The 27,344-nt window shown below is 34.1% G+C and overlaps 2 protein-coding genes across 16 annotated transcripts in view; both read left to right on the top strand.

Moving 5' to 3' along the window:
* The window catches only part of LOC131437081 (globin-5-like), a 71,320-nt gene extending 57,514 nt beyond the window's left edge, over window positions 1–13,806 (top strand). For 14 of the 15 annotated variants that reach the window (XM_058606172.1, XM_058606164.1, XM_058606170.1 and 11 more), the window contains one exon: window positions 521–13,806. In XM_058606172.1, coding sequence (XP_058462155.1) covers window positions 521–748 — 228 coding nt within the window. In that variant the 3' untranslated portion in view covers window positions 749–13,806. The remainder of the gene's footprint in view (window positions 1–520) is intronic. The other variant, XR_009230698.1, reaches the window with a different exon arrangement.
* An 11,044-nt stretch (window positions 13,807–24,850) lies between these two features.
* On the top strand, window positions 24,851–26,340 carry LOC131438752 (zinc finger protein 58-like). Its single transcript, XM_058608990.1, has 4 exons — window positions 24,851–25,050; window positions 25,356–25,616; window positions 25,675–25,929; window positions 25,989–26,340. Exons 1-4 carry the CDS (start codon window positions 24,913–24,915, stop codon window positions 26,085–26,087), a joined length of 753 nt encoding a protein of 250 aa, XP_058464973.1. The 5' UTR covers window positions 24,851–24,912; the 3' UTR covers window positions 26,088–26,340.
* Window positions 26,341–27,344: the final 1,004 nt, after the last annotated feature.

Below are 27,344 nucleotides of genomic sequence, written 5' to 3'. Positions count from 1 at the left end.
TCGTACTACAAATTTTCCCGTTCATAGCCAGTTCGAAATGAAAGAAGCGGCTTTAGCATCCCCTTCTCGTTGATTGTCAACCACAGCAATACCTTCTTAGGTCTTAGGTCGTAGGCCGTCTGTTACTGGTCTTTCGTTCAATGTTCTGATTGTTGTCTAAAAGTGCCAAGATGTTTGTAGAAACCGTATCCGGTGTTCACAAATTGCCGTCAAATTTTATCTGCTGATTCATGGGTTACTATGATTGATACTGCATGGGTAGCTGCAGCAGTACGGGTGAAGATAAACCTTTGAAAAATCGAAAATTTAAGTCCATTTTTTGTTCAACTCAAGTGTTATCATTGCAGTTTCAAATGTATTCCGATTGTAATACATACATAGTATCAATAGCTATAATCACTGAAATAGAAGTCTTCAAAATACACACAAAACGTACTAATTTTGAACCTATGCCAATATGCGATGGATAGAGTTTTTGCTTCTAAACATTCATTCCAATCGTTTTTATTTTTTCTTGCAGAGAATAGAGGAACCGTTTCTATCGGCGGTATCAAACACCTTGGGCGACCGATACACACAGAACGTTGAAGGAATATACAAACTGACGATCAAGTTCATTATCGAAAATCTAATCGCCGGATATGAAACAAGTGCCAACAATAACGACGATGTCAACAATGCGAACCTTTCTGCGTCATCCACTTCGGCAGTGGGGGCAAGTTCGACAAATAGTAAAAAAATCTCTTGAACGGTGTAATATAGAAAAATATCGCATGATGACGATGGAAATGCGCTAAGAAATGTAACATAACGAAATTACAGCATGGCTGGCTCTAGCGCAAATATAACATATGTACTATGCAAAATAAATCGTTGGCCAGAGTGACTTTGAATCACAAACAGAAAGAGAGTGTGTTCATTTATGTGTGTGACGTTACTGGTGCTACTCACAAATACTGGATTGAACGACAAATGTTGAACAAGAAAATTGACGAGGATTAGAAACATCATTGACAAAACGACCCCACCTCTAATATCTTTAATACATATTGCCACAATAGCACTCTTTTTGTATACAATCCTCAAAATAAGCAAATATGTGCAGGACACTCAAAACTTTTTGTATGTTTTTAAAAACATTAATGTCAATGGAAATTGTCATCAGTGGTACAGCACAAAAAAGCACAATTTCTCGCATGAATGACTAACGAGAACAGACTAGCATGCCAACCTATCTTAGTGACTATAGGGGTACCATAGTCCACATGGACTACCAACCTACAATTGTACCAGCCATCGATAGAAAGGTAGAGATAGAGTGAAAAACATCGACTAGCTCTAGATAATACACTGTACATATTCATATATCCTAAACGGCTATTTACTATCATTTTCCGCCAAAGGGTCATCAGGGCTGATGAACTGGGAATGATGAAGTACGCGAAATTTTATGGCAAATTACATCAACAGGAAGAAAGTGTGCAAAGCGGTATTCGTAATGGTACAAACACGCATATTAGAAGGACCAATGTGTCTAGCCGGGATCAATGTCATTCACCAACCACTTCACCGTCCGTGAATTGGACAAGCAGGCCAGGTAGAACGGGGTTCAAAAATTTCGAAATAAGAGCCATGGTAACGTAAGCTCTGTTACCTCACCGTCTGTGCAGTATTCGTTGAACAAAAAGATTGCTGACGTATTGTACGAGAAGAACCACTTTGATGAATTTTTATTCCACGTCCGTTTGAAAATGTTTCTATGGAAAACATACTCAATACCAGTGAATAGTTATCAAATTATCGATAAAATTGATTGAACTACGATGACGAGGTACTCATTTTAATATTTTATGTGAATCGGGTATGCGTAATACACAGATCGAAAGGATTTTTTTTTTTTCAAAAAGTACTTGAAGTTCTCCATTTGTTACTATTCTGTTAGATGAAGCTTCTGTCTAGGGCAAACGAATTGCGATCCCGCTGGTTCCATTCTCCACAATACATATTGCATGTAAAGATAATAGAAATTGTCTAAGTATCTGTGGAAATTTTCATTCTCACCACATTCATTACATGAAAATATTAAGGTCTGGTAGTCATAATAAAATCAAACATCATATCCAAAAAAATATAATAAACTACAGAAATTTGGAGTTAAGTCCAACAAGCACAAACATTAATTTTTATGTCATAACTAAGAACATCGAAAGACTGAAACCATGCATATATTCTCAAGCTTACCGTAAAAGAACGCTCACGTGAAAATTCATCTGAATTGTAAGCATGTTGACCAAATATGAATGCGCATTTAAACTTATTTTCAACTCATACTAAGCACACAGTTTGCAAAATTACGTTTAGTCTGATTCTCATAAACAATAGGCTAAGACAATTTGAAGTGCAAGATTTGGATGAATTTATCTTGTACCAGTGCGACCACTGATGCGACAATACTTAAGAATAACAGTATTCTGAAAGAGTGTAGGATCATCACCCACTATTATGTGCTAACGGCAACGATCTGGCAAGAATTCGGTAAATGGTCATTTCAAAAATCGATAAACAAGGAACTAATGATCATAATACTACAATGCCTTGTTGAGTTCAGTTGCGATTTAGTATTGTTATTAATGTTTCACTTGCTTTTTTGCGTGCACACAGGTAAAACTGGTTGTTAGGTAAATCATCAAACATGTTAAGTTCAATCAATAAAGGTAAATCATCAAACACATGTTCCATTCACTGTCTTTTATATCATTAATCAGTGAATCTCAAATGGTTCTCTTCAAACTAAGATGTCTATAATGAATATATTGTGTATCAGCAATCGCTGTTCGGTTCCAATTATAAATTATTCATTTTTAAACCGATCATCTTTGTGAAGTGGGGTCGTATGGGTCTCAACTATTGTACTCACTGTTTTTTTTAATAACAATGTTTTGACAGATATGCAGGACTTTCAAAGTGCCCATAATTATGTCATGTGTTCTCTAAAAGTGTTTTTATTATTTGAAAACTGAATGTAGCCGTTCATAAATGTTACGTATAGAAGCTTGATATCTCTTATCTGTGAATTTCGAAATAGTCCCCCAAATCCTATTCTAATTGCATACAAATGGACATTGATTATAATGTTAGGATTTCTATCAATGTACATCAATGTACTATTTGAGATATGATACAGCTTTTTTGTGTGAAATGGTCTGGAAAGTCAGGGTTGCAAGAATTTAGAAGGGCCGCACGAAACGCTATCATTTTCATGTTATCTCACGTTCCCTCTTTGTCTTAGATTGTATTAATTATTTAACCTAAAACCTGAATAAAGTATTTCTGGTGTTAGAAACTTTAACAAATCGATTGCGTACAGTTTTAATAAAAGCACAAAACCCGTTGCGTTGTTTATTCCCATTTTTCACATGATGCAATATTCAGTTTGAATCCTGAAGCAGACCAATACGACACAATAGGAATTAGCCAATTTAACCTGTTCACCCCAATTTTTTTATAAGTCGTATCTTTAACTAGATTCCCGAAAGGAGGTTGATTACGGTTGATTAAATTCAATTCATATCACATAGAAAACCCTAAAAAGTAGATTGTAAATCGATTCAATGACCACACGAATCAGGTTATACCGTTTCACTCTAATCTATCCTGTAGCTGAGTCTTAAGATGAATATTAGTCCATATATTTAAAAGTAGGACTGCGTTTTTTGTATTTAATAAAATATTCAATAAGGCACACTACCTTAGGTCTAAGATGCCGAGGGCAAGCAAGATTTCGTTATTAAAAAACACTTCTAATGTTTTCCAATATCAATCAAATTAAATAACTAAATAATATCAATTTTCAATCAATTGTTAAATGCGTTAAAGGCAAAAATTTACTTGAAGAAACGGTACAAATAAGGGGCGGACGCTTAGAACAATGTGCCAATCAAACATTACCACAATGCGGCACTTTCGTTTTCATTCAGGTGCACAGTTGCGGCACACAAAGCTTTTGACAAGTAGCTGTTTTCATCATTTTGCCTGCACTGCAAATTATTGTTATGCCAACGGTAAAATAAACATAAATGGATTAATTTTTTTTCTCTCTTCTTGCTGCTTAGTTTTCAATGGATGAAGGCTGGCAGACATTCTGGTGACCGACTGCCTCACCGCTGCCAGATATACAACGTAAACGATACAACCGTATCCACCAGGATTTTTCCACATTGAAATCTTTGACATTTTCAGCGAAGGTGAGAAGATGAAAACGCTCGGCTTATTTAGATACAGGCAGAGATGCCATTTATACAGATTTATCTGTATTATACAGATTTTTACATGCTCATACAGATTTAATACAAAGTACAGATTTTATACAGATTTCCTCAATTGAATACAGATTTATACAGATCTCACAAAAATTAAGAAAGAATTAACTTTTTGATTTCAGTGACGATCACAAATTAATATGAAAATCTGTTAAATCCATTTATATTATAATTTGAAACCAATTTGAACTGATATTCAATTTTTTTGCCATGACTTAGTGAAAAAATATATTGGAGAAGCCAAATGAATGAAAAACTAACAGAAAAGATGATTTATTGGAAAAAGATACGCTCAGAGACAATACTTTATTCAAGGAAGTAATGGCATCATGAAAATTTACTGTCAAACTGAGAGTGGTATGAACCGACTTGACGTTGCATATTGGGCGTTGAAATTCCATGTCAAATTATAAAGTCACCAATTTCTAACTAAATAAATATATGGGATTACAATTCAATTTTTGTGGATAAAAAAATGAAACTTCGTCGTTGAATATTCTTGTGAGCGCCCACAACCACAACCACAATCTATTAGAATATTATCTTAGCATCATTTTGTTGTAAGAATTTCATTTTATTAGTGAATACAGATTAATACAGATTTTTTTATACAATGAATACAGATTTTCTATGAAAATATCTGGCATCTCTGGATACAGGCGACTTTGTTTTGTCAAATTGGATTTGACAACCTGTGCTAGTACACGCAGAGAAAAATATTGTAAAAATAACTAAATTTTGGTTTCACGCAACGATATATTTTGTTGAAATAGTGACAAAAGAAAATCTGATTTGAAATGGCAAATATTGTTGCTTGAAGCTACGAAATAAGATATTTGATTTTGCTCAGTGCATTAGTTTGTTTCAATAAATATTTTGTTAAAAATAACAAATATTTTACTTACGCGTTCCTGTCAATTTCTTGGCAAACAATTTCATGGTAAATTTAAGTTTCAAAATAAGTTTAAAATGAACTAGCATTAGATCATGATAATGTTATTAGTTCTTTGAATTGATAAACTTGGCAGTTGAAATGAACGATAAGATTCAAACTTTAAATAATTAGTATTTCAACATACGATTTTGTTTGTTAAAATCATACATTTTTGTTTGTCATTAATCTTAAAAAGAGATTTCGATTTATTCCGATTTTTATCCATTTGAAATTAAAAGAAATCATATTTTAAAATCTACTAACTGTTTTGTTATTTTAAACAAGCTCAATTTCTCTGCGTGTACAAAAGAGACAGCATCGCACTTTCCTTGCAACAGACCTACTGATAAGGAGTGTATCGAAAATAAGCTATCCACACATTTTTCTTTCAAATTATGATAAAAAACGATATTTTATTCAAACTTAAAATTGATCCTTTATTGTACGCGGTTAAACTTGAGCACAAAGAAAACTGGATGAATTTTTAAGTTATTCCTTCACGAGTTTTCGAACTTTTGATCGAACGCTCTTCATCAAGTTCCGCACAAGTGTTGCATCGTATTTTTGGACGCTTGAGCCCAAATTTTTTGGAACTCCTGCATGTTCTCAGCTGCCTAACCAGTCTTCTTGAAGACCCTTTTCACGATTGCCCAGTAACGTTCGATGGGTCGAAGCTGAGGGCGATTTGGTGGATTGATATTTTCTCAACAAAACGTATACCCTTTTCCGCAAGCCAATTGAGAGAGGTTTTGGCATAGTGAGCCGACGACAAATCCAGCCAAAACAGTGGAGGTGTACTATGCTTCTTATATAAAGGCAGCAATCTCTTCTGGAAATACTCAGATCGATAGATATTTATAGTTCCGGTAGTGTAAAAAATGGTTGACTTCAAACCATAGGAACATATTGCTTGCCATACCAGTACCTTTCGACCGAGTTTCTCCACTTGAATCGACCTGTACGCATCGCTCACATCCTTCCCAACGACGACAGTAAAGTATTGTGGAACTTGAGAGGTTTTTGAGTCCTCTTTTACATATGTCTCATCGTCCATCAAAACGCATGCATCCGGACCCTGCAAAAGACGCGAATACAATTTCCGGGCCCTTGTTGCTGCTTGCTTCTTCTGTTTTACACTTTGTTCCGAGATTTTCTGCTTCTTGTAGGTCTTTAGGTGATTTCGCCTCTTGATACGCTGGACCATTCCGACACTCGTTTCTGCTGTTTTGGCAAAATCACGTATTAACATTGATTTTTTCTTCATGATTAGAGATACAACTTGCTGGTCCAGTTTCGGGTTGGAAGAACCGGGTTTTCTGCCTCTTCCTGGTAGCTCATCCTAAGAATAATGTTCCCCAAACTTATTAATTATGTTTTTAACACTGGCATGATGAATTCCAAACCGTCTCGCCAATTTTCGCATAGTAAGACCCTTTTCACTTAGCCATGTGTCCAGAACTTTAATTTCCACTTCCTTTTCAATACGCGATATTTTGAAAACGCAGAATTTCAACCGCACAAACAAGTAAAGAATCGAAAGCTGACAGCCAAACGCACAGCATGCTGCGATCTGAGCATAAAAAACCATCACAAATACATGCGTAACAACACAAATGTATGTGGATAGCTTATTTTCGATACACTCTTTACACTGTTGAAGGTTGCAAATAGCACAACGTAATATTAGTATCTACTACTATCTCATGACATTACTTGATTACTTTGAACTGAACATACGACTTATGAAATAAATTAGGCAAACCAGGTTAAATTGGCTAGTTCCTATTGATCGTTGAAGTTTTCTATATAATATGGTCCAGTATTGATAGGTCGTATTTAATCTGCTTCAGGATTGTAAATCAGAATTCAACTTAAAGTTAAGTTTGAGGGAAAATAGAGATAAAACAATACAGCACGATTTATGTGATCATAGAAACTATCTGTTCACTAATTCATATGGTTATATGCGGAACATAGAGCTGTCTTGGTTAACCCTTATGCACTCGAATGGGTACCCGGGTACCTTTTCGAATTTCAAAATAAGAAATTTCTGAGTTAGGTTTAAACTAAGATTCTGCAATTCGGTCAATTCCAAGAACTAGTTGGACCATAACTTCTCATGCTTTGACTTTTCATTTTACAGTAAGGGGGGTCGAATGGGGGGGCTCAAATTTTTTTTATTACGTAAACACCCGAATGGGTACCCGGGTACCCACAAATAAAAATGCTTGTAACTAAGGCAAATTCCATCCGATTTGAATTTTTTCAGTACGGGTAAATTCAGAAATTTATCCACTTTTCGATGGCCGTGTATATTGCTGTAGTAGGTTCTTCTGGTTCCCGTTAATCCGGATTTCCGTAGAATGTTCCGACACTTGTGTTTTCCACCATAAATGTCATTTACTAATTTGAAACTTTTCCAAACCAGCTATTTGAGAAAGGCCGTACCAAAATGAACCTTTTGTAGAAAAATGACGTCATCTAAAGGGTAGTTGGCCTATTCTGGACTTACTCTCATAGAACGAAAAAAAGGAAATATAAATGAGAACGAAACTGTTTGGGAAGTAACTTCGTGATGTTTCGAAATGTTTGTTGCCAGAATTAAAAATTGTATTGCGTGCTCCTCGCAATAGGCCTGAAGTACATAATAATTTTCAAACTGAAGATAAGAAAGTGAAGTATATAAGGGAACATACATAAAGTACGTCACGCGTTTAGGGGGGAGAGGTTTCAAAAATACGTGACAATACATGGTGAAAAGATTGAGAAATGCTCGACAAAGGGGGAAAGGAGTGGTAGAAAAATTCAAAATTTTATGTTACGTACATAACGGATGCCCCCTGAAATATATAAACATAACAACTCAGCATAGCACTTGATTTCATATAGCAATTCTTAGATAAGATTACAAAAATACGTGAAATCCGTGTATAAATGCCTCGATGTCGGAACTCATTTAGGATATCCGGGTTCCTGGGAACTAGGAGCACCATGTCCATCTTTATGGGTACCAATCCCAAAGAGCTTAAGTTCCTGAATCCAACAGTGCTAAAATTACTTCAATCGGTTGAAAAATGCTCAACTTACAGCGATTTAAAAAAATGGGTACCCGGGTACCCATTCGGGTGGTTAAAGGTGTTTTTTTTTTCGAGTGCACAACGGTTAATAAACCAAATACTAATCAGTAGCTCTTTTTTTTTGTAAATTTATAGAAGAAGATGATTTGGGGTGAATCAGAATACAGTCTTTTGTGGTCGTTCTGATTAACAGCTATCTATTTATTGACCTTATGAACATGTCAGGACTACCTTTTGATTAGTTTTTGATTAGTAGAATTCATTTATTTTTCAGAGTTTTATAGCCAGACTTTGAAATGAAGTCCGTAAAACAGAAAAGTTAGAAATACAATTTCTGAAATTAATAACTAGTGATCGTTTCATTTCCCACTGTGCAATGTTTCACGATCCATTATGACGCGAAATAGTTGAACTTGAAATCTGGTGATAGTTAACCTTCTCATGATTTCCAACAGCTCTACGAATACAGTTCATTGACTTGTTTAGTGCTTATCAACACATACCAAAAAAGAGTCTATGTCGTGTTTAATGCCGTCTACGTTTCTATCGTAGCGAATTAATTGAAGTCAATACGAAAAAACAGTATCATGGTTCAAGGAATTTATAGAAGCTATGTTTCTATTCGAGCACTCATGAAAATGTCCACTATGCGGTGATCTTGAAGAACAACTATTCGTTTGAAAACAATCATCATTCATTTAATCTAGTGCATTCTATCAAAATGACATTCGGACATTCATAAAACACATTTCAACAGTGTAGTGTGAACATAGTGGTAATGTAAAATCAGAAATGATTTAAAGTGAGATCTATCCAAATGTAGTCCATTGATTGTAGGGAAAGTGAATATATGATTCTTTCATCGTTCGAAAAACTAACATGCCATCCCGCGTGAGGTTAATACAAATCATTAGCTAACAACAAATTCAAACCGAAATTATATTATTTTTCAACCTACTCAACTAAAAACTCTTTTTTTTTCTAACTCTTGTAAAAACGAAATTCATTTTAAGTGCTATTCGATATATATTCCAACAAACACGAAACTTACGACCGAACAATGCTATGTCGATGTGATCATAAAATAGAAAAACATAACTTCACATCTCATTCTACAAAACTTTAAGGTTGTCTTGGACCTTACAAATAAGGTAACGATAATCACGGCGTAGTTTCCGAGAGTTACTTTTTTTTTAATTTTTACTTTTTCAAGTGTCTTGATAATTCCAGATGGTGGGGCCCTTAAATGATGGCTAATGGACTTTCTGTATAACAATAAACAATGAACTGTTTGGCAAGGTAACATTTGAACAAACGGAAATCGTGATAAAGAAAAATGTTAGTAAATGTGTAGATAATAATAAAGGTATAAATTCGTTCGCGCTTATTGCATTAGCATAAGAAACGAAAAGTGATGCAACAGAAAACTTGACGACGTTGATTGCATCGACATTTTAGATTAGATAAAAGAACCTGATTACGCAACCTGGTAGGTGTTACAGAAAATACATATTCCGAAGAGCATTGCCGTTGGAAACTTAAAGATATTTTCGACGAATAAGTGAGGATATTTAAAACAAAAACGAAAAAAAAACTATAAACTATTTGTATAATCGTAACTTTTTTTAGAAAAAAGAAACAGAAAAATAGAACTATAGAATAGTTTAAGCAGAATTTGACAATTTTCAAAAACCAATAAACAAAAGGCAAGTAGAACAGCATGTCCTTATTCGAGAAAATATATGTAGAGCATGTTGTGTGCATGTTATACCAGCTACACTGTGTTGAACAAAGTTGCACTAAGTTCAAAGAAAATGAAAACAGTGTTCATAAAACGGTGAGTTATAATCGATCATTGAACGATGATTAATTTTAGAATATTTTTAAAATAAGCGATAATAATTTATTTCTTTACTGTTAAGATAGTAACGAGCTTTGAAATCGAAATTGTTAAAAAATTAGGAAGGGTGGATAATTGGCAATAAAATTAGTTTGATTATAATTGTAAACTATGCAAAGATAGACCATAGAACTATATTGATAAACCAGTGAAATTTGAAACAGGAAGTCGGGTTTTCCTTTAGCAGAAAAATTACGAAAAATGAGCGAAATAAATAAATCGTCTTCAAGTTTTGTGAATATCTTCCTTCGCTTAAACGCATTCTTATCTGAATCTGCTTCCTAAAATAATACATCAATTTGCATTCTAAAATCATACTGTTTAAACTACTTAGTTGAGCGAAAAAAAGAATAACTACTTAAGTTTAATTAGTAATTTTAAATTTCAGTTTACTTCACTAAAAAGCCGTGGCGTGAACCTTCTCAACATAAACGTTGTTTAAATAGACTTTTTCCCGGTAACCGGACATCATGTTGTTAATTGGGAATCATCCCATTGTCCATTTTGATTTATTATGATCCGGGGCATGAGAGTGTGATTAACACTAGAGATATTAAACTGTACAAAATAATGATTGCATTCAGTATGCTATCCACTCCACAGTTTTTCATTTTTTTTAATCTGTCATTTTTGCAATGCTGGTTTAAATTTTTTATTAGTCAAGCTAATCCATGCATTTTCTATTCCACTTTATACCATGTAATTTCCTTGAAGTAGAAGCGAAATTGTAAAATAATTCATGTCTGTAGACGAATTTCGTACCAACTCAAACAAGTGTAGGCAATATTCTGGACATGTAGACTTCTCTTCTCACAAAAAGCCACTCTAGGGGGCATATTTTGTTTTTCTAGAATTGATCCAGACTGTCTTTTAGAAAGCCCAAACTTATTTGACCGTTTTCTTTTCAAATAGCTATAGTCGAAAAATGATACATCTTACAAACAAGTGATGTACTAGTGGTTTTCGCAAAACTAGTTAAATTTTCGAATACAAATATTGCAAAAATTCCCAATCGAATTCTACAATGAAAACGATCGGTTTTAAAAATTTATGATCGATTTGCAAGAAAAAAAAACAACATTTATGATTTTGATTAAATTTTGACCCAAAATAGGTGATTAGGTTTCCTAACAACCGTTTATAAATTGCAAAATATTTTTTTTTTGACAAATATTTTTTCTTGTTCAAACTCAATTTTACCCAGTGTCTTTTTAACGAAAACTCGAAGTAATAATCATTCACGAAATTCAGTTTGTTTTACAGAATACTATATCGCTAGTTATCCGATGTTTGTAAAAAGTATGACTGCTGGATAAGGTTTTCTGGAAAATCTTTCTCCCTTAAAAATGTTCATCTTTCCAGTGATGTATCTAGGGGAAGGTTTCTTGATATACCGACCCGATTTTTCCTTTAACATTTTCGTAATCGATTTTTTTCAGTGTAGTAAATGAAATCTTTTTCAGTGTTTTTATTTGAAACTTTGACTCATTTGGTGAACATCACTAGTAAAAAAAATTCTTGTTTTTTCGTTCCGATTATAGAAGTTTTTACAATAAGGTAAAACAAAACTTTCTGCGAGGTTAGGAATCGAACCCAAGTGGTTTACGTGAAAGGCATCGATTTACCCATTACGCTTTACACATCCCACAATTTTTCGTTGTATTTGTCATTTATTGACTATATTTATTTGGAAACAAATTGAGCAATAAACAGTCTAGATAAATTTTGGAAAAACAAACTAAACCAAGCCGCTTTTTGTAACACAGTCTAATCTAATTCTGCGATGAAAAAAAAAATCGATTTTCATAATTTTATGGCGATTTGCAAAAAAAAAACATTTTTTAGCTGAATTAAATTTTATCGCAGGATAGGCTAGTTTGTTCTCTTCCAACCGTTCGTAACTAAAACAGGTTTTTTCGTGATTTTTTTGGTTAACGAAAAAAAAACACTGAAAAAAATCAGTTTGGACAAGGAAAAGTTTTTTTAGAAAAACGTTTTTACTCGAAAGTAAGGCCCATCTTGCAATGAAGGAACGGTTGGCAGGGAACATATTCACCTATCTTGGTACAACATTTAACAATAATCAAGAATGGTGGTTTTTTTCCTTGCAAATCGATTTAAAGTTTTTAAAATCATTTATTTTTGTTTCAGTGTAGGATTCAATTTTTATTCCAAAACTTGACTGATTTTGTGAAAATCGTTAGCATAACACTTTATGGTAGAATTTGTCTTTTTTCGACAATAACTAGCTGAAAAAAAGTTCAGCCCTTTTCGAAAAAAGTCTAGACCAATTATCGAAAAAAAGTATGCCGAATGCATTCTGTGACAACGTCTACAATCATTGTTTAAAACACAGCTGAGTACTGTTCTTGTGGAAATGATGGATTAATCGACAATCGACAAACTGACTTAAATGCAACCGATCAATCACACAGCAGCGAGCAGTTTTTTTTCGCTTGAATTTTTTACATTATATTATTGGAACAAAATGGCTCAAGTGGCACGGTACCCTTATTTATTTAGAGTATTTTATCAAAATTCAACCCACGCAACCTAGACAATTAAAATATAATAATTTGAGTTGATGTAAAAGTGTTCATCAAAAGTTTTCCCTGAGTTTATTCAAATTGTATTAACACCAATTCGAGAGGGTACAAAAGGAATATTTTTAAAAACTTGAATAAAAACTGACTTATCAAAAACTAATCACAACAAAACTCGCTCGGAACAATTGAGTTTCAAAAATTATTACACAACCTCACCTAATGAGCAGGAAGAATAACTTTTGACAGTTTCTAGTGATTTGTGCATTCCAATATGAGAGCGGGTAGTTGAAAATCTAAATGAACCATTGATAGCTGCCATAAATGAGCTTTATTTATCACGAGTTCATTCGTGACATCTTCTTGTGAAATCTAATTCTAGGCTGATTCGCTCAACTGAGTAACACTGGAAGAATTTGTATGCTTTGATTTCTTCATTTACCATACGCTTTTCAAGAATCTTAGAGCCACTACATTGCTAATTCAGCATGCGGTATGATCCACTTAGTACATATAGCTTCCCATCAAACTCTCATCGATTTTGCGTAACAGTGTCAATTATAGGGATTACGTGCTTGAATCATGAACAGATCACCAATAGCCGAGTAATCATACTTGATCGGAATTGACAAATAGAATGCTATAAACGAAAATAAATAACCCGCACACTCCATCGCTCTCTGCAATTAACAATTTTCCTCACCGCCAACTAAGACTAAACGCTAATTGAGAATGAGTAAGAAAAGTAACAAACGCTAAACGGTACCAAATATATAGTCTTCTTGAACATCAGAAGTCATATAATTAACAGCCATCCCGTCAACATAAAAAAGTCACACACAAAAAAACATGCAACTGTCGCAAATAGCTCTCTGATAGAAATCAATATGGCAAAATATACAATCTTCCGAACAGATACGGTAACAGAACAGGTGCATGAAACAAAATGACATACTAATGAATCACAGAAATACATAAAAATGAAAACTGAAAACGGCCAGAATAAATCATATTTCATGAATGTGCTTTAATATTTAACATCATTTCATTTTGAATCCCAAAGCCTACGGTGTAGTCAGTGAGAGTAAAGTTTTATTAAATTAACTGGGCGTTCTATTGGCGTATCATCGTTATTTGATGTTTCTGCCTCAGGTAATACCACTTGGGGCCATCCAGTGCATTTTACGATATTATCCTTCATTTCTGTTTGAAATTTTACATACTGGCAGGAAATCAATTTAATTTGTGTTAAGTTACATAATTATTTTTGACAAAATTGGACAACCTATTGGAGCAAAAGATACTTAACCCTGGCGCATATTTTTTCAACACCCAGCGCATTCCGTTCCCCTATTCTTCTTGTGCCAAGCGGACCAAATTCAAAAACCATTTTCAATCGATTGTTGCCGTTAGACATGCCTAGTCTATCATACCAGTCCTTCTCGCTTTGTTGCTCTCTCCACGTTGTACCTGGAATATGAACGTATATGTATTATGTAGAGAATGAAGCTCGTTTCTGTTGCTCCTCCTCAGCGAAAATTTATTTATTTTTTTTTTTTTTTTTTAAATAACTATTTATTGGAATATGAGTTAAAATTAAATTATTAAGATTTAAATTGGGTGTTCAGCCACAAGTGGTGACTTTTCAGCCCTGTTATATATATATATATATATATATATATATATATATATATATATATATATATATATATATATATATATATATATATATATATATATATATATATATATATATATATATATATATATATATATATATGATTTGGTTATTACCATGAAGACATCATTTGCTTCCGCAATTCTGAGATTTTTGTGTAGGGAAAATTCTAAACCTACTTGTATTGTGTAATGGGGAAAAGGAACTTATATACTAACTTACTAACTAATACAGAGAGCGAATCGATTCAATTGAAGATTGCATCGATTTTTGTCGGAATTTGCTTATAATATTATGTGACATTACATCTAATGGTTCTATATTTGTGAGTCTGTGTAACTCATTTGTACTAAACCAGGGAGGACGCTTCAGAATCATTTTCAGAATTTTATTCTGAATCCTTTGAAGCGTTTTCTTCCTGGTGGAACAACAGCTTGACCAAATTGGTACCGCATAAAGCATGGCTGGTCTGAAAATTTGTTTATAAATTAACAATTTGTTTTTTAGACAGAGCTTAGAATTTCTGTTTATAAGAGGATATAAACATTTAATATATTTATTACACTTTGCCTGGATTCCTTCAATGTGATCCTTGAAAGTGAGTTTTTTGTCATACGTTAAACCTAAGTATTTAGCTTGATCAGACCATGTCAATTCCAAGCCATTCAATTTGAGAATGTGATTATTGTTTGGTTTAAGAAAAGAAGCTCTTGGCTTGTGAGGAAAGATAATTAATTGCGTTTTTGCTGCATTTGGTTTAATTTTCCATTTTGACAGATAATCACTGAAAATATTTAAACTTCTTTGTAGGCGACTGCAGATCACTCTTAGATTTCTACCTGTGGCTAACAGACTTGTGTCGTCACAGAATAGCGATTTCTGACAACCAACGGGTAGATTTGGAAGATCAGAAGTGAAAATATTATACAAGATTGGAGCTACACTCGAACCCTGCGGAACACCGGCTCGTACGGGTAGCAATTCAGATTTACAATTCTGATAGCTAACCTGAAGAGTACGATCAGTTAAATAATTTTGAATCATTTTGATCAAATAAATAGGAAACTGGAAATCAGACATTTTTGCTATTAAACCTTTGTGCCAAACACTGTCGAATGCTTTTTCTATGTCTAGAAGAGCAACTCCAGTGGATAACCCAGAAGATTTATTTGATTTTATCATGTTCGTTACTCTGACAAGTTGATGAGTAGTTGAATGTTCATGACGAAATCCAAACTGCTCTGGTAAAAAAATTGAATTCTCATTTATATGAGTCATCATTCTTAACAAGATAATTTTTTCAAAAAGTTTACTGATAGAAGAAAGTAAGCTAATTGGGCGATAACTTGATGTTTCTGCTGGGTTTTTATCAGGTTTTAGGATAGGAATTACTTTAGCGTTTTTCCATCTTTTTGGGAAGTAAGCTAATGAAAAACACTTGTTGAAAATTTTAACCAGGAGTCTCAAGGCAACATCGGGAAGATTTTTAATAAGAATATTAAAAATTCCATCATTACCAGGAGCCTTCATGTTTTTGAGTTTCCTAATAATTGATTTAATTTCATCAAAATTCGTCTCAATAATGTCATCGTGTGATAACACTTGGGTTGAAATATGATCATACTTCAGTGAGACTTCATTTTCAATAGGACTCACAACGTTTAAATTAAAATTGTGGACACTCTCGAACTGCTGAGCTAGCTTTTGAGCTTTTTCACCATTTGTAAGAAGTATTTTATTTCCTTCCTTGAGAGCAGGAATTGGTTTCTGAGGTTTCTTAAGAACCTTAGAAAGTTTCCAGAAAGGTTTAGAATATGGTTTAATTTGTTCAACTTCTTTAGCGAAATTTTCATTTCGCAAAAGAGTAAATCTATGTTTAATTTCTTTTTGTAAATCCTTAACTATGTTTTTCATAGCAGGATCACGAGAACGTTGATATTGTCGTCGACGAACATTCTTCAACCGAATGAGCAGTTGAAGATTGTCATCGATGATAGGAGAATTTAATTTAGTTTGAGCTTTGGGAACTGAAAGATTTCTAGCTTCGATAATATAATGATTCAAATTATCAATTGCTGTGTCGATGTCCGCAGAATTTTCTAAAATAGTTTCATGATCCACATGATTTTCAATGTGAGATCTGTAATCCAACCAATTAGCTCTATGATAGTTGAAAATAGAACTAATTGGATTAATTATAGCTTCGTTGGAAAGTCTGAATGTTACAGGAAGATGATCTGAGTCAAAATCAGCATGAGTAATCGGTTCACTACAAATGTGACTTTGATCTGTTAGAACCAGATCAATTGTAGACGGGTTTTTCACGGAAGAGAAACAAGTAGGATTACTGGGATGAAGAACTGTAAAGTAACCAGCTGAGAGTTGATTATGAAGTATTTTACCATTACTGTTATTTTGCCTACAATTCCACTGGACATGCTTAGCATTTAAGTCCCCTATTACGAAAAATTTCGATCGATTTCTTGTAAGTTTTTGCAAATCGCCTTTAAAGAAATTTAATTGTTCGCCGGTGCATTGGAATGGCAAATATGCTCCAGCGATGAAATAAATTCCATGAATGGTTTCAACTTCGATTCCCAAGCTTTCAATAACTTTAGTATTGAAAGAAGGTAAAATTCGATGTTTAGTTTGCCGTTGGACAAAAATGGCAACTCCACCACCAATTCCAGTAAACCTGTCAAATCGATGAACCACATAATGTGGATTACTTTTCAATTTTACATTTGGTCTAAGAAAAGTTTCTGTCACAATGGCAATATGAATTTTGTGAACTTTGAGAAAATTATAAAATTCATCTTCACTCGATTTCAAAGATCGAGCATTCCAATTTAAAATATTCAAATAATTATTTAACATCACTGTTAAATTTTAAATTCATTATAATATTATTTGCAAATTTCTATCCGATTTGAAATGCTTCAAAAAGTGATGAAGTCGAATTCATTTGGATGATCATTTGAAAAAGTTGATCTTGTAGGTAGATCATTTTATTTTCAGTTATATCGCCTAAATCGACTTCATTTAAAGAAGCGAATGGCATTGAAGGAATATTTGTAGGTAGACTGCCATTAGAAGAAGATGATTTGGCCGGTCTACCTATTAATAAATTGTTTTCGTTAGAAGAAGAACTGCAAGGCGGTCCTGTGTTTTGATTATTTACATTAGAAGAAATAGGAGATAGATTTCTACCTAATATACCAGCATAACTGACATTAGAAGAAGATGATGACGAGGTCGATCTACCTGTCAATAAATTGTTTTCGTTAGAAGACGAACTGGCAGGTGCCTTAGAAGAATTTTCAGGTATGTTCTGTAAATTTAAGGTCGTTGATTTGACTTGTTGTCTAAGCGAACGAGCGTTTAAAATTTTTTCCCTGACAGGACATTTCAAATAATTGGATTTATGATTTCCATTGCAATTTGAACATGAAAATTTATCAGTGGTTTCATTCATTGGACAAACGTCTTTCGAATGCGATTTACCACAATTCAAACACCGTATATCCATATGACAATTTTTGGTTCCATGGCCGAAGCCTTGGCAACGACGACATTGCGTTAAGTTTGCAATTCTATTATGCCGTTTATAATGTTCCCAATGAATTTTAATGTGGGAAATGAAACGTACTTTTTCTAAAGTTTTCAAATTGTTTACATCACTTCGATTGAAGTGTATTAGGTAAAGTTCATGGGAAATTCCAGAGCGTGGTTTAGAAGTACCATTCGCTCTTTTTTTCATAAGTATTACTTGGGAAGGGGCAAAACCAAGCAATTCTTTTATTTCATTTTTAATTTCATCAATACTTTGATCATTTGATAATCCTTTCAAGACAGCCTTGAAGGGTCTGTCTGATTTTATATCATATGAATAAAATTTATGAAGTTTTTCGGACAAATATCGAATAAGACGTTCGTAATCTTCCAATCCATCCACCAAGACTCGACATTCTCCTCTTCGTCCGATTTGAAATGAGACTTTTACTTCCGGGAGAAAAGTAGAAAGCTCAGTACGGAATGCTTTGAAGTCGGAAATCATCACCGTCACTGGTGGCATAGATTAATTTATTTTTTTTTAATTCTTGTTTTGGTACAATGATGCCTTTCAGTTGAATTATTTATTTGGTGCAGGGAAAAGCATATTGAGTTAATTTTTTGTCTAACTAGCATAAAATTTCCGCATCTTTTGAATACACTTTACAATCACCCAAACGATACATTTTCCTTAAATTCAGTTCTATGGAAATCAAAACTAATTAGGCAGTCATCATAGGTACGATTTTTTAATATCGTTACGCAATAAATGAAAGTCGAAATCATTTAAACAGTTGTTGAATATGCAGCACATTCCAGCAATAGGCTAGTTATATCCATAATTGGTTCGAGCATAGGGGATTCGAAAAAAAGGTTCGAAGATTACGGTTTCGAATGTCTAATTGCAACAAACAAACATCTCGACGGACAAATAATAAATCTAGACTAATCAGCTTGCGTCGACCATGGTAACTCGTTGGGTTTAAAGAACGGAAAGTGAATCGGATTATTTACAGGACTATAAAGCTCTTAAATATTTAAATAAAATATATACATTACTATGGGATTCATAGTCGAATATTCATTTCACTCTTGAACTGAAATTTATATATTGAGCCACAGAGAAAATGAATGAAAATTTACCTCAATTTTGAGTATCGAAAATCAAAGCGATCAATGGCACTTTGGTTAGTCGTCTACGAAACGAGACAGTACAGATTTTCAGTTCATGAGATATTTTTGAGAAATCGATTGATTCCACTTCTAAATCCTTGAATTGCTACTCTCGGAATTTCTGGAACAGGTAATAGGAAACCAATGGGGCCATATTTGTAGGGTCAACAGAGCTTCAGTCAATCACCTATCGAAGCAATTGACTCTATTTTTTTGCAGAGTATCAAATTGATATTTCTAGTCGACCTAAGTCGGCTAATCAGGCTAAATCAAGCGGCTATTGCGAATAAGTTGCCATTTCGATTTTTGTAGATTATTGTCATTGATATCGTGTTACGAGGTAAGATTGGCGGTTCGGTTGGTTTCAAATTGATCGGCCACCGCCCTAAGAATTTAAAATATGTATATTTTTTTTATAACTATTTATTGGAATATGAGTTAAAATTAAATTATTAAGATTGAAATTGGGTGTTTAGCAAAAAGTGGTGACTTTGCAGCCCTATTATATACATGATGTGGTTATTACCATGAAGACATCATTTGCTTCCGCAATTCTGAGATTTTTGTGTAGGGAAAATTCTAAACCTACTTGTATTGTGTAATGGGGAAAAGGAACTTATGTACTAACTTACTAACTAATACAGAAAGCGTATCGATTCAATTGAAGATTGCATCGATTTTTGTCGGAATTTGCTTATAATATTATGTGACATTACATCTAATGGTTCTATATATTTGTGAGTCTGTGTAACTCATTTGTACTAAACCAGGGAGGACGCTTCAATATCATTTTCAGAATTTTATTCTGAATCCTTTGAAGCGTTTTCTTCCTGGTGGAACAACAACTTGACCAAATTGGTACTGCATAGAGCATAGCTGGTCTGAAAATTTGTTTATAAATTAACAATTTGTTTTTTTAGACAGAGCTTAGAATTCCTATTTTTAAGAGGATATAAACATTTAATATATTTATTACACTTTGCCTGAATTCCTTCAATGTGATCCTTGAAAGTGAGTTTTTTGTCATACGTTAAACCTAAGTATTTTGCTTGATCAGACCATGTCAATTCCAAGCCATTCAATTTGAGAACGTGATTATTTTACGTCGTGGCTGCAGATCACTCTTAGAATTTTACCTGTAGCTAACAGACTTGTTTCGTCACAGAATAGAGATTTCTGACAACCAACGGGTAGATTTGGAAGATGAGCAATTCCAGAAATGCTTAGCAGATCATCAGACTCGACCTTCTCCGATTTGGATGAAACTTTGCACATGGCTTTAGTATGGCAAACCATAAGTTTTGAACCGATTTTTGCATTTTGTATTTTTGCATTTTACAATAATTGCCTTTTTCACATCGTTGTAACTCGGAAACCGTTAATTGTACAAAAATGGAGTCCAGGTAGAAGTTGTAGGGAATCGATTAGGATTTAATTTAAAAAAATATACACTGAAAAAAAATTGTTGTTACTTTCTACTTGCTACTGCAATCTTCTTTTGCCGGTTCGGAATGTAAAGAGCAATTCCAGAAATGCTTAGCAGATCATCAGACTCGACCTTCTCCGATTTGGATGAAACTTTGCACATGGCTTTAGTATGGCAAACCATAAGTTTTGAACCGATGGAGAGGTTAATCCGACTCACGACTGATTTTTAAAAAGGGTATTTTCCGGTATCTCAGAGACCCGAGTGAATCGCATTGATGGAATGCTTAAGCTCAGCTCCTTTGCTGGAAGGGAAAAGTTAAGTTACTAACAGATCGGCTGAAAAGTTCGTATCGTTTCTATGAGAGGGCGCCACTAGAATTAAATCCATACAATTTTCAGTTAGTACCAACCTTCAAAGATACGTGTATAAATTTGACAGCTGTCTGATTATTAGTTTGTGAGATATTGCATTTTGAGTGAAGCTACTTTTGTTATTGTGAAAAAAATGGAAAAAAAAGAATTTCGTGTGTTGATGAAACACTACTTTTTGATGAAAAAAAGTGCCGCCGATACCAAAAATGACTTGATGAGTGTTATCGAGACTCTGCACCGGGCGAAGCAACAATTCGTAAGTGGATTGCAAAATTTCGTACTGGTCATATGAGCACCGAAGACGATGAACGCAGTGGACGTCCAAAAGAGGCTGTTACTGATGAAAACGTGAAATCCACAAAATGATTTTCAATGACCGTAAAGTGAAGTTGATCGAGATGGCTGACACCCTAAAGATATAAAAGGAACGTGTTGGACATATTATTCACGAATATTTGGATATGAGAAAGCTTTGTGCAAAATGGGTGCCGCGTGAGCTCACAATCGATCAAAAACAACAACGAAAAACCATGATGAAATTGAACGAATTGGGCTTCGAATTGCTCCCTCATCCACCGTATTCTCCAGATTTGGCCCCCAGTGACTTTTTCCTGTTCTCAGACCTCAAGAGAATGCTCGCTGGTAAAAAATTCAGAAGCAATGAAGAGGTAATAGCTGAAACTGTGGCCTATTTTGAGGCAAAGGACAAATCGTACTACAAAAATGGTATCGAAAAGTTGGAAGATCGCTATAATCGCTGTATCGCCTCTGATGGCAATTATGTTGAATAATAAAAACGAATTTTGGCAAAAAAATGTGTGTTTCTATTAAACGATACGAACTTTTCAGCCGAACTGTTAAAAGATTTCTGCCTGGTCAAATGACCCTTGTCACGTCTCACCTTTCTGCGGTATATCTTCACATCATTGCTCTACCTTGAGAACTAGCATTCTATAATTTTGATTTTATTTATTATTCCGTATTACAATAAAATATTCTTCTTATTATGAATAATACTAATATCAAATACAAATAATAATACCCCTAAGTCCCATATAAACGAATCGCCAATGTTTGGTTCACAGCATGAACAAGTAAGCCTAGCAAATATCTCCCTTTCGTTGCGATAGCGTGAAAATGTGAAAGGAGATCGTTTCTGGCAACGCTTTATACTAGTTGCTACGGTGCAAAACAAACTTGTTTGTTTATCGTTGCTGTATTAAACTGCAACAATCAGTCTAAATATCGCCGGCTAATAAAACGAGAAGCTTTCGAAATGGTGAGAAGTTGCTTAGTAGAGGGATGTGACACACGAATAGGGTCGTCCGAAATTTCGCTCCATAGTTTTCCTAAGGATCAAAATATGTAAGTAATATGTTTACATATTTTTCACTATAATAAATAGTAACTATAGTGAACTTGTTCTTACCCTTCAGTGTTGCTAGTTTTATAGAAAATTCGTTAAAGTACATTGTCACTCTGACAGTGTATCATGACAATGTACCGCACGATGCAAAATGTGTCCTTGAAAATTTGTCGGAGTACTCCGTATTATAATTTGTATTTGCTAATATTTCCATTGTTTTTTGTTCGAAATTTCAGGTGGGTAATTACCCACCTTTGGAATTCTGCGATTTCGGTTGAAGCGATAAACTTTTTCTCATTATTAATCGAGTTCATCTTATATAAATTATTCTTAAGCACTCAAAATTTACCCTGGGTTAGTTGCAAATTTCTCAGCCAAAAACGACATAACATGGAATTTCATCAGAACTCGCATGACACAAGATCAGAGCATACCAATGTAAGCTTCAAATCGTTTTAAGGCATTTTTTCTCTTGCTGTCTAGCAACAACCTACCTTCAGCATGCTACATGTAGGACTGAAACGTTAGCTTTTGTTACCATTAAATGTATTCTTTATTTTCATTTTTTTTTTGTTTTTATAACATATTTTGTTACATTGCAAGAGATATAACGTATAGTTTTTCTTCTTACGTTTACAACTTTGCTTACATACTTATTTTTTTTTGTTTGTTACTTCCAGTCTTTTACATTTTCAACATTTCAGTTGATTTAAAATGAAACGTTAGCTTTAATTTCGCTTGTTTTTATATATTCGCGTGCTACCAAAAGCTTCGCTTTTGCATCGATTGACCAATCAGAACGATGCTTTCCCATTGATATATCGCTTACTCCTTCGAAACCGTCGTCTATGGCAGGGAAATTCGGTATGCCAAAGATTTTTAGCAGCCAAATAGGACACTTTCAATCATATATAATTGAAAATTTGTGGCTTGATACATTCAAATTGAAACTTAGAAATATTTCCTATCAAATGATGAAATAATATTAATAATTGATACAAAAAAGACTGAGCTGTAAGTGTTTAAAACCTGACCACATTTCTACGTGTCGTTTTTCTTGAGTTTCTGATTTGCACCCCTATATGACCCCTATATAGAAAATAAAGTTGTGTTCCACATCAAAAGTTCTCTGATAGTTGGCCATCCATTAGAAAACGAAGTGGGCTCACTAATATATGTACTTCCAGTATCGGAATCCGAGAACCGGTATAATCGAAGTCGGTTCGTACGGCCACTAACTAACATGACGTAAAACCTCTACTGGTTTCATTCAAATTTTGAAAATTTTATGCGATTTTTACTCTAAATTGGAAATAACGAATTTGATTCTAGTTTAGACATTTTTTTTACGATTTTTGTTTCGCCGGTTTAAGTGACGGTGTACAATATTTAACTCACTTTACCCTATAACTTTGGAACCGGAAGTCGGATTCGGATGAAAATCAGGAATTCCGTATGAGACCATAAGACCTTTCATTTGAATCTAAGTTTGTGGAAACCATCACTGCGAGAAAAGTGAGTGAGTTCCATTTTGGAATATATGATCACTATTTCCAGTTTAAAAAATTTTTCACGTGTTTTGTTTCGCCGGTTTAAGTGACGCTGCACAATTTTGAACACACTTTACCCTATAACTCCGGAACCGGAAATCAGATCCGTGTGAGACCGTAAGACCTTTCATTTGAATATATCGCTCACTCCTTCGAAACCGTCGTCTATGGCAGGGAAATCCGGTATGCCGGCGATTTTTACCAAACAAAATAGAACACTGGTAGTCAGCGTGGAGAAGTCAGCCACCCTGTTCCCAAGTATCGAACCGCTGACACTGCAGCAGACTTCCGGCCATCGTGGTTGCATCAACCGAAACCACCACGCTGTATCGACGACATCGACATGTTCGGACAGGATAACCGCTGATACAATAGTTTAGGGCTAGGTAGTCGGGTCTAACGAACATTCAGGCAAGACAAGCTAGTCAGTTCGATTCGAGAGTTGAGAGAGTTAAGTTGTAAAAATCAAATGAATTGTGATCGTAAAATACTTCTATAAACCAAATTACAAAATAATACAATTAAAAATACATGGCTATGAACATTCAAATCATTACGTAAGTGTTGTGTTCAAAAGTTGACCACATTTCTTCTTGTATTTACCTTTCAATTTCTAATTTGATGTGTTCCATTTCTAGTAAAGATGTGTTCCACATCAAACAAATTTTTTCGTTTTGAATCGATTTATATTTCTCACAATACAAATATCACCTTTTTCTTCAACTTTTGCAGTGAATTTTCGAATAAATTCACCCATTTTTATCAGAAATTATTAAAACATTAAGTAATTTAAAATTTTCCCTCGATTTGAAAGCTCTTCCTGAAAGTATCACCTCTAAACGTGCAGCGCCTCTACATTTCATTTCAACGTCAATGTGCCTATGGATCTTGCACAAATTTGGGTAATAATCCGATTGTGAACATGTGAGTAGCGTTGAATAAGCGTGTAGATCGTGTGTTGTTGTTGACAATACAAAGCAAGGAAGAATAAAAATATTAGTTTTGTCTGTTTTTTTTAGTATGAGAATCAATATGGTTAGTAAAAATCGTAGAACTAGTAAGAAAAATGACAAATTAGAAGAAACCGATAGACACAAATGTTGGATCTGTCCTGCAAAGTTTTTCGATAACGAAGAGCAGTATCACCAACATACAGAGGTAAATCTTCACTTTAAAATAGTGCACCGAACAACCGATTTCCAAATGTTGCTAAGAATAAATCCTTTGAAGTTATTTTAAAAAATTGAGCTCAACGACAGCGGAGAAAGATTCTTTTGCGTTTTGCAACAATGGCTGTTTTCCTAAGATTTTAAATTGTTCCCAAAGAAGTGCTATTCAGTGTCTATTTAAATATCATAGATTAAAATAGCCATTTTCTGAAAGAAACTGCTCTGCCACACTTGTCTACAAAATATTCAACCTCTGATGTATGTGATATATTATTCCCGTCTGACATTATTCAGCAAATTCACCAAGGTTATCGCTTCCGTTGTGAGGAGTGCCAAGAAGAAACATTATTCAAAGACATAGATGCAGCCCGGGATCATGTAGACAGTTGTCATGATATTAGAACACAGACGTGCCCAAAATGCGAAAAGGAATTCAATTTCTACAATCTAAGAAAGCACTTGCTTGAAATCCATCAGGAAATTACTCAGTACAAATGTGAATTATGCAGACATCGTACGTTCGAACATCGCAGCAGTTTTGAGGATCACATATATGTAAGTTTTAGTTAACCGCGTGATACATTATGAGATACTAAAAGTACTTGTCTTTCAGAGCAAGCATCAAGGATTTAGAGAAAAATGTCCCATCTGTCATCGAATGTTAAAAAGTAAGCTGAAAACGCATATTGAATATATACATTCAGAAGGCGTACCAAAATGTAACATTTGCAATAAAGAATACAGTAATAAGTACAAGTTGATAAGACATTTGAAATGTCACACAGATCCTCGAGAACCGGGTGCATCGGTTCGCTGTGAGCGATGTAACGAAACTTTTGAGAGCATGATCAAACTCAATTATCATAAGGTAATTAAAATTTTATTATTATGTACAACGCACAATAAAGTTAATATTTTTTTATACAGACCAAACATCAAACCAAAATTTACCAGTGCGATAAATGTTCAAAAATGTTTTATCGCATCGGTGCTTTGGATCAACATCAGAAGACCCACGAGAAATGATATTCTGTAATATTTGTTTATTGATAAATTGATAAAGTGAAGTAAAGACTTGGTATTATATACCTGCGTAAAATTTGACAACGTATTAACGATCAAGTTCAAATGTGCGGATGCGTTAAAGCACAATTCTGGGGACTACCCGAATCAGTCTGTATATACACAAACTTGTGTCAAAAATAAGATAGATGATAAAAAAGTTATATTGAGAGTATTTGAATGACAAGACAAGAATATTAACTCAAAACTATAATAAGGCGGTTTTTTTTCATTTCCCTATAGAATTGCCGGAAAACCCGACTTTGGATCGGAGCCCCGGAGAATCAGAGATCGAAAAAAGTTTGTGTGTGTGTGCACCTTCCAAAGATGTTCAAAGGCCAAAAGAACGCAAAATACACAAACATATCACATTACCAATACATATGTGTGTGTATTTTCCGTTATACTGACAAATTCAAGTAGCTCATCCCATTATTCATATACAGCAACTCTGTAAACCATTGGACACATAAGGACCTGAATGTGGCATTTTTCGCAGCGGCTTCCGCCGACGTCTCGAGAATCTATCGAAAAAAAATTGCCATTTAAAATACAAGACGAAATTTTTATTTCATTTTTTTAACTTTTAATTTATTTTGCATTCAACCTGTTGTAGTGAATACATCTCAACAGTTGAGTAAGTGTGACTTACTATTGAGTAAATAAAACCATTTTGAGCCATTTAACCTAAAATTAGAATATTTAACGAAACCCCGAAGTATGGTAGAAATCACTCAAAAAACTAGGTAGTTTTCCGGTGACGTGTACATTTTCGTGAGACACGAAACGAAGGCACAATGGCGCTACTGCTCTCGAATTTATCAGCAAAAAAATAATGTCCACTTACTTAAGTGCGTTTAGTTCGGTTCGATTATTACTTCGATCCAGCAATTCGAACGAATGAGAAAATTTGAAATTGCATGAAAAACTCGAAATCGCCCAAAATACTGAATGAAAATTTCAATTCGATCGAAATACATTATTGTGGTATAAAAAACGAATTTGGATGTTGAAAAACAGCGAGGCTACCACATATAGTCCACTGAATATGAAATAGACTTTACAACCTTTGTAGCTGTGCCATAATCGGAATTAGCGGAGATGACGTGACCAAAAACAAAAACAGGAAACAAGTTAATCTCAATTTATAATGGTAAACTATTCATTTCATCTCGTACAATTCAGTTTCATTTGTATTTCGGCATAAGCATAACCTTCACT

The sequence above is a fragment of the Malaya genurostris genome, chromosome 3 (genome assembly GCF_030247185.1).
Source record: "Malaya genurostris strain Urasoe2022 chromosome 3, Malgen_1.1, whole genome shotgun sequence".
Lineage (NCBI taxonomy): Eukaryota > Metazoa > Arthropoda > Insecta > Diptera > Culicidae > Malaya > Malaya genurostris.
The sequence above is the reverse complement of the archived record's forward strand: the minus strand, read 5'-3'. Positions and strand labels throughout refer to the sequence as shown.